The 15,513-nt window shown below is 44.3% G+C and overlaps 1 protein-coding gene across 9 annotated transcripts in view; it reads right to left on the bottom strand.

Moving 5' to 3' along the window:
* Positions 1–15,513, bottom strand: part of ank3b (ankyrin 3b) — an 813,000-nt gene that overhangs the window by 105,985 nt on the left and 691,502 nt on the right. For 8 of the 9 annotated variants that reach the window (XM_078565894.1, XM_078565900.1, XM_078565892.1 and 5 more), the window contains one exon: positions 5,263–5,395. In XM_078565894.1, the coding sequence (XP_078422020.1) occupies positions 5,263–5,395 (133 nt within the window). Of the gene's footprint in view, positions 1–5,262; positions 5,396–7,399; positions 7,540–15,513 lie in introns of those variants that run through there. The other variant, XM_078565899.1, reaches the window with a different exon arrangement.

The raw sequence follows: 15,513 nt of genomic DNA, 5'->3' as shown, positions 1-15,513 counted from the left end.
AAGACCAACATTATGGCTCTAAATAGCAATGGGTAAGTCAAAATTGGAAGCAGTGAGTTAAAGGCAGTGGGCAAATTCAAGTATCCTGGTTCCATGATAAACACCAAAGTTACATTCAAGAATGAAATGCAGGTTAGACTAGATATGGCAAAAGATGTGGCCATTTACTTAAGTAATGTCTGAAAGTCCAAAAGCATCAGAATGAAGCTGAAAAAACACCTAGTCCAATCACTAGTGTGGAGTGTTGCACTCTATAGACGAGACAGTTGGACTCTGAAGAAAGAGATGAAAGGAGGAGAACAGCTTTTGAAATATGGGTATGTCGGAAGATGCTCAAATTAGCTGGGTGTTCAGAAAGACAAATGAGTGGGTTAGATCAAAAGTAGAAGTTCAGGGATCAGAATAATTGTGAAGTACAGCGGGAGAGAGAAAGATACTCAAGTATGGACATGGGAAACGAAGACCCAACAGCCTTGAGCTGGCAACAACTGAACGAGAAATTGAGGGTAAAAACAGAAAAGGAAGGGATTCCTTTTTTGGACACTTGGGACTTTTCTTATGTGAACAGGTGGCACGTAAAGGCAAGTGCCTGCGTGCAGTTTGGAAGAGGAGTGGTTCTCTGCACACTGATGTCCACAGAAGTCCAAGACTGCCAACTAAAATGAAGAAGTTGCTGGCAAATGCATTACAATAAAGAATGAAAACTCAAGGTGTGGCAGAACTGTGATCTTCACCAACAGTTATCCAGCAACAACTGCTCTCATTTGTAACCAAAGTAGTATCCAAAACTCCAAAGACCCAAATCAGGAGCATCCAGCTTGATCCAGGTGATTTGAGAGCACCACAATTCAGTGAGTAGCTCAGCTTTGCATGTATTTGAAACTGCTCCAAATCATAAAATTACCACAGACCCAACAACCAGACCAAGCTGGAGATTCCTCAAACTGACTGGCAGGATAATATGGCCCATTAGGGAATTTGTGTAAATAAACATGGTTGACACCTTTAAACAGTGAATACTACCACCTCCAGTATGTATAAAGTACATTTACTCATGTCCTGGGAAGTCTACATACGACAATTCTTCCAACATGGCATGAGGAATAAAGACAATCTGGTTTCAATAACAGTCACAGGCCATGCCAACACATAACTTAGATAATCACCCTACATGACTAACTGGGCAGGGGTGCATGGAAAGGGAAAGGGGGACTTGCTAACTGCTAAAACAACTCAGAAACCTAAACACGCATCACATCACTACCAACTGGAACAGGAATAGCCATGGCCACTAAAGAAGTAAAAGCTTCATATGATCTTACCTGATTTTAGGACTTTTTAAACAAATTGTGGAGAAAGAAAAGGAAACAGGAGAAAATAGAAGTGATTAAAGAAGCAGAAGAAGCAGAAACAAGTAATAAATATAGTGCTGTGGTCCAAAATCTCTGGTTTCCTTTTTAATCTACATGGCCCACAGAATACTAAGCACGTTATCTTTAAATGATTAACATTAGGAAACATTTCACTAAAGAGTTATGCAGCAATTGTTTGTTCATTCTGCAGGTACAAAGCATGCATTAGTGAGACACCAGTCGGAAAGTTTGTCCGGTTGCAAAACAGTCTATTAAACCAGATGCAATAATCCACTGGATATACAAGTTTAATATTTCTTAATGCATTTTCATTTAAAGACCAAATACATTACTTTCGGGGCACAAACTTTCTTTTAATGGACAAATAAAAGCCAGGCTTTCAAAAAACAAGTGTTTCCAACTTGTGTGGCCAGCACAGCTGTGATGTGGTCAGGCTGAGGGAGTGTTTTATCAGTGTCCATCTGATAACCTACCCATTTGTTTGCTGGTTCTAAAGTGCTTTCTCAGTATCTCCTGCCAACCTGTATTGTAATTTCATTGAAGCACCCGAGTGTAATATGATGTATGTTGAGTTTTCTGATTGTCTGTAATGACCATGTTGAAATGATTGTAATATTCATCGATTGTATTGAAGCACCTCGTGATCCATGTGTAAAAGTTGAATCTGATTGCACTTTTTGTGATGGCGATTTAGAAATGTTTTGTAATGTTCTTCCAGATATTTTATGAATAAAGTATTTTTTAAAAAAATAATCTCCTGCCAACCTGGATCTCGGTCAAGCTGCAACCCAATTCCCATACCATGTATTGGGGCTGGAATAACTCTACAGGCATTAGTCCCAGCTGTTTTTCTGAGGTTAGTTTTTTCACCCTGGTCTCCAACTTTTTAAAGACTTGGCACAATGTAATCAAGAGAAGAGGCAAGCAATAGGGGCAGGATGTTAAGATGACGCCACATGTTGACAGTGGCATTGAGGTAGTGATGGTGCCCATCAGAAGTCAGAATTCAAACTGTACGCACACTGGAATGTCAGGAATCCATGATTAACCCTGCTGACCATGCAGCACTTTATAACAAAGGTCCTCTGTTGTGGAAAACCACAAGCCAATATGACTTGAGCAACAATAGGTGCCAAAATCAATTTTATTTTTAAATCTCAGAGTTTTATTTATAACTTATTTTTTTGAATATGTGGCAGCAACTTGCTCAAAATAGACCTGGATATATTTGGGAATTTATAGCTTTAATTTACTTTCTGTCAGGGAAACTTAGAAGCAAGAACAAAATATGCTCAAACAGTTCGAGGTAATGTATACAATTTGACAAGTTAGTTGTTGGGGACTATGGTTTAAAAGTACTGCAGACGGGGAAACGACAACTCATTAGAAAGATTTAAACAAAATTTTATAGTAATCCAAAATGTTTAGTAACTTAGGGAGTTAATCTCAAAGCAGTGTGTAAAAATAAGACTCCTACATCCAAAGGATGCCACTAATCTAGGATTTTTAAAACCTAGCTTCTCTGTTTGGCTGGGGTGGATAGAATAAAGCTTTTTATGCAGCCAGAATAATTTACACATCAGACCTTTAAAGCAAAGGGAAAAGGACCCGAGAGCACTGGTTTAATTGGGTTAAATATTAGGCGCATGCTGAAGGTCTCCTCCCGAAAAGAAAATGTACTCGGAACATCAGAAGTTTGTCTGAGGAGCATTCAGACATGCGGCAAAAGCAGAACAAGCTTTGAAGCTCAAAGGAGCAGGAAAACAAAACAAACTGCTCAGGCATCACATCATTCCGCAAAGCAGCAGCTTAATTTTTTTTAAAGTATCATCACTAAACATGTAAATGCACGCAGGTCATGCGTGTGAAGGAAGATCAGAGGAGAACTGGGTCATCGCAGGGAAATCTAGTGGTAAAACGGCAGACGAACACACGTTTTATTTGATGTGCACATTAATCAAAAGTAATTAGCTACGTCTAAAGAGAGCTTAATTGTTCACTCATTCGTAGATTTTTTTCTAGTCTTCCTGGGAGGTTTCAGGTAGGATTGTCAAAGCCGATAGTTGGGGAAAAGACAGTCACAGGGCCCACACAGGCTCTCCTGTCAGCTGTTTACTTGGGAGAGGCTAGACAATGGGACAAGGCATTAGCCAGTGATCAATGGAGAGTGAACAACTATTATCCGTGACTAGAATCTAAAATGCATCCATTCCTACAAGAGGTTAGCTAAATATCACTTTTCTGGTTCCAAATATCAGCTTCAGGTTATGCCCCCTTCTGGTTCTATGCACTGGCGTGTCCAGTCTGGCATCTTAAAAGGAGCTTAGTCTGTGGCTCAAAAATTGAGCCACAGAAAGAATCCAGAGCGTCAGTTTGATTCCTCTGATCTGTCTAGGCAAATTCCACTGAAGGCAGCTTTGTGTTTTATGAAGATGAAAGATATAGCTTGCTTTCATTAATTATTAGGAGCCCATAACATGGGGGCATAACTAAAATTAGAGCTAAGTCATTCAGGAGTGATATCAGGAAGCACTTCTTCGCATAAAAGGCTGTGGAAATCAGGAATTCTGTCCCCCAGAAAGCAATTGAAAAACAGATTAATAGGTTTTTGTTAGACCACAGGATATTAAGAATTGCGGAACAAAGGCAGAGGTAAATGGAGTGAAAACAGATCAGCCATGATCTAATTTAATGGCAGAACTAGCTTGAGGGGCTGAATGGCCGACTCCTGATCCCATGTTCCTTAAACAGGATATAAATTGATAGATCACTGAACGATACATTGAGGTGACCTGTTTTGTTTTGGTAAACATTTTTTATTTAAGCTTGAAACATTTCAACCTGGACACTGGATGTGAATCCTCAGTTTAAATTGACATGTGGTTTACAAGCAGCTTGTTGTGCTACTTTTAATCTTTTCCCACTTTTTCCATGTACTACAAGACACTGTCAATACACCACAACTGCTGTGTCATTTTAACTAGTGAGTTAATGCAAACACATGGTTGTATTTTGTTAAATTTTTTGGAAATGAGAAGCAGGGACTCCAGGGACAGAAAACATGCAAATTAACTATTCAGCTGCTTACAGTATGTAAATTATACATGCATTCAAGGCAATGCATGTAAAAAAGCACTAACTGTGATAACAGAGTAGAATCCAAATAACGTTAGGGCGCATGGATAACAAGCAGTGTAGGAATGGAGCCAGATCACAGGCTGAGCAGAAATTGGGACCTATCATGGTCAGTGGAAACTCCAGTGTTTAAAAGGCAGCGGCAATTCCTTCAAAATGTGTAATGTTCCTCCTATTAAAATTAATATTTAGCAGTTTTAATCTGTTTTTTTAAAACCGCATCCATGTGTAAATAAATGAGTTCTGAAGGAAAAAGGCCAGGGAGTGTTGATTTACAGCTTTTAATTGAAAAAAACTAGTTTAATAGTAGGTTTTTTCTAAGCTTATTCCTGTGCTGTGTGCCCTGTTCAAATCTGTCAAGTGTAGAATAGTTAGGGAAACTGAAAAAACTACAGTTCTATATTCCTCCTCAAAACCAGCATCTTTTCCCCCCATTGTTATCTAATTATAATCATACACATATACATTGTATTCATCCTTATTGATACAGTTTTCGCTCATCAGGCAGGGTAAATAACTTGCACTTCTACCAAATTCAACACCACCTTCTCAAGGGCAATTAGGGATGGGTGACAAATGCCAGCTTTGCCAGCAATGCTCACATCCCACAAATAAACAAAAAGCAAAATTTCAGAATGGAGGAAGCCAATAGGTTACAGGTTAGTTCTGTACTTTATTCTATTGAAAAAATAGCTATTAACTCACAAGCATGATCTGCCAATTTAAGAAAATGAAATAGCATAAACTACATTACCTTGCAGATCGAGCTCCAAGGCTGAAACCCATATAACTCATGTTTCCTTCTACAGGCAGTGAATCATCTCCTAATTCTTTCAAATCCTGCGGCCCAAGATATTTATCTGTATCGCCAGTCATCGCATCTTCACCTGTCAACAAGCACACACACGGGTACATTAAACCAGTGCTCCTGTATCCCAGAGAGTTTAAACCAGCGCTCCTGTGTCCCAGGGAGTTTAAACCAGCGCTCCTGTGTCCCAGGGAGTTTAAACCAGCGCTCCTGTATCCCAGAGAGTTTAAACCAGCGCTCCTGTGTCCCAGGGAGTTTAAACCAGTGCACCTGAATCCCAGAGAGTTTAAACCAGCGCTCCTGTATCCCAGAGAGTTTAAACCAGCATTCCTGTGTCCCAGGGAGTTTAAACCAGCGCTCCTGTGTCCCAGAGAGTTTAAACAAGCGCTCCTGTGTCCCAGAGAGTTTAAACCAGCACTCCTGTGTTCCAGAGAGTTTAAACCAGCGCTCTTGTGTCCCAGGAAGTTTAAACCAGCGCTTCTGTGTCCCAGAGAGTTTAAACCAGCGTTCCTGTGTCCCAGAGAGTTTAAACCAGCGCTCCTGTGTCCCAGAGAGTTTAAACCAGCACTCCTGTGTCCCAGAGAGTTTAAACCAGCGCTCCTGTGTCCCAGAGAGTTTAAACCAGCACTCCTGTGTCCCAGAGAGTTTAAACCAGCACTCCTGTGTCCCAGAGAGTTTAAACCAGCGCTCCTGTGTCCCAGAGAGTTTAAACCAGCACTCCTGTGTCCCAGAGTTTAAACCAGCGCTCCTGTGTCCCAGAGAGTTTAAACCAGCGCTCCTGTGTCCCAGGGAGTTTAAACCAGCGCTCCTGTGTCCCAGGGAGTTTAAACCAGCGCTCCTGTATCCCAGAGAGTTTAAACCAGCGCTCCTGTGTCCCAGAGAGTTTAAACCAGCACTCCTGTATCCCAGAGAGTTTAAACCAGCGCTCCTGTGTCCCAGAGAGTTTAAACCAGCACTCCTGTGTCCCAGAGAGTTTAAACCAGCGCTCCTGTGTCCCAGGGAGTTTAAACCAGCGCTCCTGTGTCCCAGGGAGTTTAAACCAGCGCTCCTGTGTCCCAGGGACTGATTGACTTGCTCCCATTAGCTTTTTGTACCTTTATCCAAAGGCCACTATTTCTTCTTACCAGGATTCAGATATAACTCTGAGAAAACAGCACAGTTAACCCAAAATGTAATGATAAGGTTGCCAACTCTGCTCAGACATATCCCTGGAGGTTCATCACATGAGTTCCTGCCCCCAGTACTGGTTGCCCAATGCACCTGATGCACCTCCTTCCCACACCCACTGGAAAGTGGGCAAACTTATCATTAGTTAAATGGATGATTCTTGACTGTCAAACAGACTCCTTCCTATCTTCAAAATGTTCATAAATACAAAACAAAATGATAGCCAACACAGCATTTTCTTTAATACTCTCATGACTTTCCTCCTGGCTGTTTCTCATAGCAATGTGCTGAAGAGGGATCAATAATTCCTGGAGACTCCAGGGCAGTCCTGGAGGGTTGGCAACCCGACCTACAATCAGGTAGGAAAGTCTGAAACACTCCCAAAAGGGGCCAGTTCTCCAGTCTTGAGGCTCAGGCTTCCAATGAAGGCTGCTTCGAACCATCAGGAGAATCCCAGCAAATGAGTCGCCCCCTCCCGATCCCATGAACAGAGTTTCAGCCTGCTGGGGGTTTACAGTGCCCCCCACCCCCTGTCCTGCAATACACATCCCAGCCGGCATGGTTTCTGAAACTAACAAAACACAACACGGATTGGGCGGGGGGGGCGTGAGATCCCCTGTCTGCACGGATCCCCTGTCTGCACGGATCCCCTGTCTGCATGTTGCTGGGTAATTTGGGAATCCGCTGGCTGGCCAGGAGCATGTTGGAGAGGGCTGAAATTCTCCAGCTAACCCCAATGCCCCAGCCCGAGGGGGAGAGGGGGGGACAGAGACTGAAAGAACTGGAGAGACAATGCCCAAGTTAGACAGCCGCCAGCTACCACAGGAAAACACTCAAAAGGGCATTTTACACAACTAAAAGCCCCACCACCCTCCCAAACCAGAAGGGCAGGTTCTGCCGTGAGAGAGACCCTTACATGTTTGAGAAGCCATTTCCTTCTCCCGCAGAACAGCTCCGGCGTTTCCCCCGCAAAATCCCGATCAGTCCCGCAGCCGCCTCGCCAGCGCCGGGCGACCGAGCGCAGAGCCTGGGCTCAACACCAGGAAACAGCTCCCCGCAGGCACTCAGCTGTAAATACACTGCACCCCCCCTAACCCCTACCCCTACCCCACAAACAAAACATAAAGCCACTGACAGGAGTGTGGAATGCGGCTGAGAGCTGGGAGGTGGGGCTCATTGACAGAGCCCCATCCCACTGTCGAAACAAACCCAGCCCCAGACAACTGGGGCGGGGGCAGACTCACTGTGAGAGGGTGTTTTAAAAAGGCTGCAGCTCACATTGTGCGTATTCCGAAGCCCCAAATGCACATACTTGCTGTATTAGTCAGCACCGACTGACCCTCTCGCTTGGAAATAAAGAGGATGCTGCCGGCATTCACACTGACATTTAACTCAAACAATGAAACTGGAGAGTCTCTGAAGACCTCCACTCTTCTGGAATGAAGTCCCACAGATATTGCTCATCCAGATGCAATTCTAATTCTCAGCAGTTGGTCCAGTGTAAATATTTTTAAATGTTGACAGAAATTCAGCTCTAACTGGCATTTAAAAAACATAGACAAATGGTAGTGCAAGAATCTAAACTGTGTATAAACTTTATCACCTAATCGCCTTTATATTTGCACTTTGCCAATTTTCTCAAAATACCCCCCACCCACCTTCAAATCCCACCATGGCCTCGTCTCACTTTCACTCTGCAATCTCCTCCAGCCATATACCACCCCTTTTAACATGCCAGGGGTAATTATAACTGTTGATGAGTGTATAATGGGCAATATTGGATTCACTATCCATTTTACCCTTCTAAAGGAAAATGAGGAGGTGTATAACACTTGGTTAATCCATTACTGCCTGCTTTTACACAACCACCAAAGGCTAAAATATCCCTCTGCCCACACTTAGTTTTGGCCTTAAACAACTTGCATTTATATAGCACTTTTAGTGTCATAAAATATCCCAAGGTGCTTCCCAGGTGCATTATAAAACAAAATGATACTGAGCCAGAAAAAGAGATAGTAGGACTGGGGGGGGGGGGGGGGGGGGGGGGGGAGATTGGTCAAAGAGTTAGAAAGAAACAGCCTAAAGGAAGAGAGAGAGGCAGAGTAGTTTAGGGTGGGAATTCCAATGCATAGGTTTTTTTTTAAATCAATTCATGGGATGTGGGCATTTGCTGGCTCAACCAGTATTTATCATCCATCTCCAGTTGCCCTTGAGAAGGTGGAGGTGAACTGCCTTCTTGAACCTCTGCAATCATGTGGTATAGGTACACCCACAGTGCTGTTAGTGAGGGAGTTCCAGGATTTTGACCCAGCAACAGTGCAGGAACAATGATAGTGTTCCAAGTCAGGATGGTGAGTGACTTGGGGGGGGAACTTTCAGGTGGTGATGTTCCCATCTATCTGCTGCCCTTGTCGTTCTAGATGGTGGTGATTGTGGGTTTGGAAGGTGCTGCCTAAGGAGCCTTGGTGAATTTCTGCAGTCCATCTTGTAGATGGTACACACTGCTGCCACTGTGCATTGGAGTTGGAGGGAGTGAATGTTTGTGGATGTGGTGCCAATCAAGTGGGCTGCTTTGTCCTGAATGGTGTCAAGCTTCTTGAGTGTTATGGGAGCTGCACTCATCCAGGCAAGTGGAGAGTATTCCATCACACCTCTAACTTGTGCTTTGTAGATGGTGGACAGGCTTTGGGAGTCAGGAGGTGAGTTACCCATTATAGGATTCCTAGCCTCTGACCAGCTCTTGTAGCCACAGTATTTATATGGCTATCCAGTTCAGTTTCTGGTCAATGATAACCCAGGATGTTTATATTGGGGATTCAGTGATGGTAATGCCATTGAATGTCATGGGGCAATGGTTAAATTCTCTCTTGTTAGAAATAGTCATCGCCTGGCATCTGTGTTGTTGAATGTTACTTGCCATTTGTCAGCCCAAACCTGGATATTATCCAGGTCTTGCTGCGTTTGGACATGGACTACTTCAGTATCTGAGGAGTTGCGAATGGTGCTGAACATTGTGCAAACATCAGCGATCATCCCCACATCTGACTTTATGATGGAAGGAAGGTCATTGATAAAGCAGCTGAAGATGGCTGAAGATGGTCAGGACACTACCCTGAGGAATTCCTGCAGTGATGTCCTGGAGCTGAGATGACTGACCTCCAAGAACCACAACCATCTTCCCTTGTGCTAAGCATGACTCCGACCAGCAGAGAGTTTTCGCCCGATTTGCATTAACTCCAGTTTTGCTCGGGCTTCTTGATGCCACGCTTAGTCAAATGCTGCCTTGATGTCAAGGGCAGTCAAGCTCACCTCACCTCTGGAGTTCAGCTCTTTTGTCCATGTTTGAACCAAGGCTGTAATGATATCAGGGGCTGAGTGGCCCTCGCAGAACCTAAACTGAGCGTCAGTGAGCAGGTCATTGCAAAGCAAGTGCCGCTTGACAGCACTGTTGATGCCCTGTTCCACTACTTTACTGATGATGGAGAGTAGACTGATGGGGCGGTAATTGGCTGGGTTGGATTTGTCCTGATTTTTGTGTACAGGACATACCTGGGCAATTTTCCACATAGCCAGGTAGATACCAGTATTGTAGCTGTATTGGAACAGCTTGGCTAGGGCGAGGCATATTCTGGAGCACGAGTCTTCAGTACTATTGCTGGAATATTGTCGGCGCCCATAGACATTGTGTCATCCAGTGCCTTCAGTCATATCTTGGTGTCACATGGGGTGAATTGAATTGGCTGAAGACTGGCATCTGTGGTGCTGGGGACCTCTGCAGGAGGCCGAGATGGATCATCCACACGGCACTTCTGGCTGAAGATTTTTGCAAATACTTCAGCCTTGCCTTTTGCACTGATGTGTTGGGCTCCTCCATCATTGAGGATGAGGATATTTGTGGAGCCTTCTCCTCTAGTGAGTTGTTTAATTGTCCACCATTCACGACTGGATGTGGCAGGACTGCAGAACTTAGATCTGATCCTGGTTGTGTAATCACATAGCTCTGCCTATCACTTGCTGCTTATGCTGTTTGGCACGCAAATAGTACTGTGTTGTAGCTTTACCAGGCTGACACCTCATTTTTAGGTATGCCTGGTGCTGCTCCTGGCACGCCCTCCTGCACTCTTCATTGAACCAGAGTTGATCCCCTGGCTTGGTGGTAATTGTAGAGTGCGGGATATGCCAGGCAATGAGGTTACAGATTCTGGTTGAGTACAATTCTGCTGCTGCTGATGGCCCATAGAGCCTCATGGGTGCCTAGTCTTGAGTTTCTAGATCTGTTCGAAATCTATCCCATTTAGCACGGTGGTAGTGCCACACAACATGATGGAGTGTATTCTCAATGTGAAGGCGGGACTTCATCTCCACAATGACTGTGCGGTGGTCACTCCTACCGATACTGTCATGGACAGATGCATCTGCAGCAGGCAAGTTGGTGAGAATGAGGTCAAGTATGTTGTTCCCTCTTGTTGGTTCCCTCACCACTTGCCGCAGACCCAGTCTAGCAGCTATGTCATTTAGGACCTGGCCAGCTAAGTCTGTAGTGATGCTACCGAGCCACTCTTGGTGATGGACACTGAAGTCCCCCACCCAGAGTACATTCTGTGCCCTTGCCACCTCAGTGCTTCCTCCAAGTGGAGTTTAACATGGAGGAGCACTGATTCATCAGCTGAAGGAGGACGGTATGTGGTAATCAGCAGGAGGTTTCCTTGCCCATGTTTGACCTGATGCCATGAGACTTCATGTGGGCCAGAATCAATGTTGAGAACTCCCAGGGCAACTCCCTCCTGACTGTATACCACTGTGCTGCCACCTCTGATAGGTCTGTTCTGCCGATGGAACAGGACATACCCAGGGATGGTGACGTGGTGTCTGGGACATTATCTGTAAGGTACAATTCCGTGAGGATGACTATGTCAGGCTGTTGCTTGACTAGTCTATGACTCAGCTCTCCCAATTTTGGCACTAACCCCCAGATGTTAGTAAGGAGGACTTTGCAGGGTTGACAGGGTTGGGTTTGTCGTTGTTGTTTCCGGTGTCTAGATCAATGCCGGGTGGTACGTCCGGCTTCATTCCTTTTTCTCGACTTTCTAGTAGTTTGATACAACTGAGTGGCTTGCTATCACTTGCTGCAGATCTGGAATCACATGTAGGCCAGACTAGGTGAGGATGGCAGATTTCCTTCCCTCAAGGGCATTAGTGAACCAGATGGGTTTTTACGACAATCGACAATGGTTTTATGGTCATCATTAGACTTTTAATTCCAGATTTTTATTGAATTCAAATCCCACCATCTGCCTTGGTGGGATTCAAACCCGGGTCCCCAGATCATTACCCTGGGGTTCCATGGAGTTCTGGATTACCAGTCCAGTGTCAATACCACTTTACCACCACCTCCCCCTAGAGTGCACCCACCAATGGTGGGTGAAAGGAAATTGTGGATGGGCAAAAGACAGAATCGGAAGAGTGCACAGGTCACTGTAAGGTTGTAAGGCTGGAGGAAGGGCAGGAGGGATGTTGGGAGGACAATGCCATGGAAGGATATATAGAGAATCATAGAATGGCTGGAGCACAGAGGCCATTCAGCCCATTGAGGCCATGTTGGCTCTCTGCAAGAGCAATTTAGCTATACCAACTCCCCCGTCCTTTCCCCATAACCCTGCAAATTTTCTCTCTTCAGGTGCTTATCCAATTCCTTTTTGAAAGCCATGATCAAATCTTACTCCACCACACTCTCAGGCAGTATATTCCAGATCTTAACTACTCGCTGCGTAACATCGTTTCTCTCATGTCACTGCTGCTTCTTTTGCCAATCACCTTAAATCACTTCAACAATTCGTGCACCAAAACCCCCAGGTTTCGCTGTTCCAGCCCCGCCTTTTAAAATTGTACCCTTCAGTTTATATTGACCCTCCTCACTCTTACCAACAAAATATATCACTTCGCACTTCTGTGTTAAATTGTATCTGCCACGTGTGCCCATTCCACCAACATGTCTATGTCCCCTTGAAGTCTATCCTCCTCACAGTTCAAAGTACTTCCAATTTTGTGTCATCTTCAAATTTTGAAATTGTGCCCTAGACACACAAGGCTAGGTAATTCATATGTATCATGAAAAGCAATGATCCTAGTACCAACCCCTGGAGAATCCCATGGTATATCTTCCTCCAATCTGGAATTACTGTCACTTAGTTAACTTTGGATCATGCTAACATTTTCCTTGTATTCATGAGCTTCAATGTTGCTGACAGGCCTTATCAAAGGCCTTTTGGAAGTCCATATACACATCAACTACATTACCCCATTGACCCTTTCTGTTACCTCATAAGAAAAAACAACCTTTTTAAAAAACTTTTTCATGGGATGTAGACATCGGTGGCAAGGCTGCTCATCCCTAACTGGCCTTGAGAAGGTGGTGGTGAGCTGCCTTCTTGAAATGCTGCAGTACCTGTGGTGTTAGGTGGGGAGTTCCAGGTTTTGACCCAGTGACAGTGAAGGAACGGCGATATTGTTCCAAGTCAGGATGGTGTGTGGCTTGTGGACAGGCTTTGGAGAGTCAGGAGGTGAGTTACCCACTGCAGAATTCCCAGCCTCTGATCTGCTCTTGTAGCTACAGTATTTATATGGCTGGTGCAGTTAATTTTATGGTCAATGGTAACCTCCAGGATGTGGATTTACTATTCATGATGGGTTTACATGGCAGTAGCTGCAATCCATACGGTGTAGGTACATCCACAATGCTGTTAGGGAGTTCCAGGAATTTGACCCAACAACAGTGAAGGAACGGCGATAAAGTTTCAATTCATTGTAGTATGTGGCTTGGAGGAGAATTTCCAGGTGGTGGTGTTCCCATGCATCTGCTGCCCTTGTCTTTCCAGATGGTAAAGGTCGGGCATTTTGGAGGTGCCATTGAAGGAGCCTTGGTGAGTTGCTGCAGTGCATCTTGTAGACAGTACACACTGTTGCTACTGTGTGTTGGTGGTGGAGGAAGTGAATGCCTAAGGTAGTGGATGGGGTGCCAATCAAGCAGGCTGCTTTGTCCTGGATGGTATTGAGCTTCTTGAGTGTTGCTGGAGCTGCACACATCCAGGCAAGTGTGGAGTATTCCATCAGACTCCTGACTTGTGCCTTGTAGATGGTGTACGGGCTTTGGAAAGTCAGGAGGTGTGTTAATCACGGCAAAAATAAGTTGGGTACACTGGGTAGTGGCCCAAGAATCCCCCAAACACAAGAATTAGGGATGCAGCAATCCTAGGATAAAACTCCACTGGATCCTGGTACCACACCAAATGCCTGACCCCAGTGGTCATTCCACCCAAGTTCACCCTCCCGTATGCCAAGAACTTTGTAGCCTGTATATTTTGTGACTGGACTTAAAGGGACCACTAGCAAGACAGATCTAACAAAACAAAAACTGGTCTGTGTCACAGTGGCTTCTAATGCCATTAGAGTGTATCAGATAAAATTAAACTCCATTTTTGTAACTTCAACTCACAAAACATTTAGTGTGCTGATTACATAGGGGATGAAATTCCTACCTTATCTTATGTTAGTAATGAAATAGGCTCGAGTAATCATTGATGGATTTCACATAGTAATTACCATTTACCCATGTTTAATACTGCTCCAAATATTCCTACTCTTTCAAAAAAGATTAATACACAATGAAAGCTGAACGAAAAAGTCAATTCCTGTTTGTTCGTGTTATTCCAGGTGAACACTAGCAATCTTCCAATAGCTGGGCATTCAAATTAAAATGTGTTTTACTTCAGATCAGAGCCTATATTAAAGAGTTAAACGAACAGAAAGATTCTGAAGTATTGCTGCAGTAGTAACTTAAGTGATTTCCAGCATCTGCAGTATTTTGTTTTTATCTTAGTAATTCATGGGTTATTTTGAGTTGGTGTATTGGCCAGTCGCAGGTATATCATTGTAGAACAAGGGAGTTTGATCAATGTTGGGGATACATTTGAGTGAATAGCTGCAAAAGACAATGGCCCAACTGCAGGAAACATGGAGAAGAAAACAAATTCTTGCACTTATATAGGGCTTTTCATGACACTGGACATGTCATAGCGCTTTACAGCCAATGAAGTACCTTTGAAGTGTAGTCATGCTGTAATGTAGGAAACCCAGTGGTCAATGTAATAGGGAAAGCTCCCACAAACAGCAGTGCCAAAATGACCTGTTTCCATGATGTTCACCAAGGGATAAATATTGCCCAGGACACCAGGGAGAACTCCCTATCATGGGATCTTTGACATCCACATTCAGGCAGATAGGACCTTGGTTTAACCTAAGAGAGAGTGCACTTCCAACTACTTCAGTATTGCACTGGAGTGTCATCCTTGATTTTTGTGGTCAAGCCTTGAAGTGGGACCTGGACCTAGAACCTTTTTTTTTTTAAAGAGAGTGTGCTACCAGCTGAGCCACAGCTGACACCTAAAGTCAACAAGCATTTAAAGAAGATAGGCTACCTGTATGTGCAGCGAAGCTGAATGGACCAGCCTGCCCTTTCGAGCATGGTGCAAGTGTCAGTGCCGCAGGAAGCTTGAGAGACTGCAAATTTGATCGACCATTTGGTTCATTAACAGCTGTAGGGACAATCCAGTGGCAGTGGCCATTGTGCCAACCACGACTCAATGATAGCGCTCTTGCCTCTGAGTCAGTAGGTTTTGGGTTCAAGTCCCACTCCAGAATCTTGAGTTTCAGGCGAGATTACATGCTCAAGTACAGTACTGAGGGAGTGCTGCACTGTCAGGGGTGCTGTTTTTCAGATGAGACATTAAACTGGGGCCCTGTCTGCCCACCAGGATGGGCATGAAAGATCCCATGTCACCATTCAAGGTACTGCAGGGGAGGTCTGCCCAGCATCCTGGCCAATAATTATCCCTCAAACAGCATTAGTAAAATAAATTATCTGGTCATTTATCATTTGCTGTTAGGGCAGTTTGTGCACAAATTGGCTGTTGTGTTTCCTACGTCACAACACTGACTATACTATAGAAGTACTTCATCAGCTATAAAGCCCCT

This window comes from Cetorhinus maximus, chromosome 20, assembly GCF_964194155.1.
Source record: "Cetorhinus maximus chromosome 20, sCetMax3.hap1.1, whole genome shotgun sequence".
NCBI lineage: Eukaryota > Metazoa > Chordata > Chondrichthyes > Lamniformes > Cetorhinidae > Cetorhinus > Cetorhinus maximus.
Note: the sequence above shows the minus strand (reverse complement) of the source record. Positions and strands in the feature narration are given on the sequence as shown.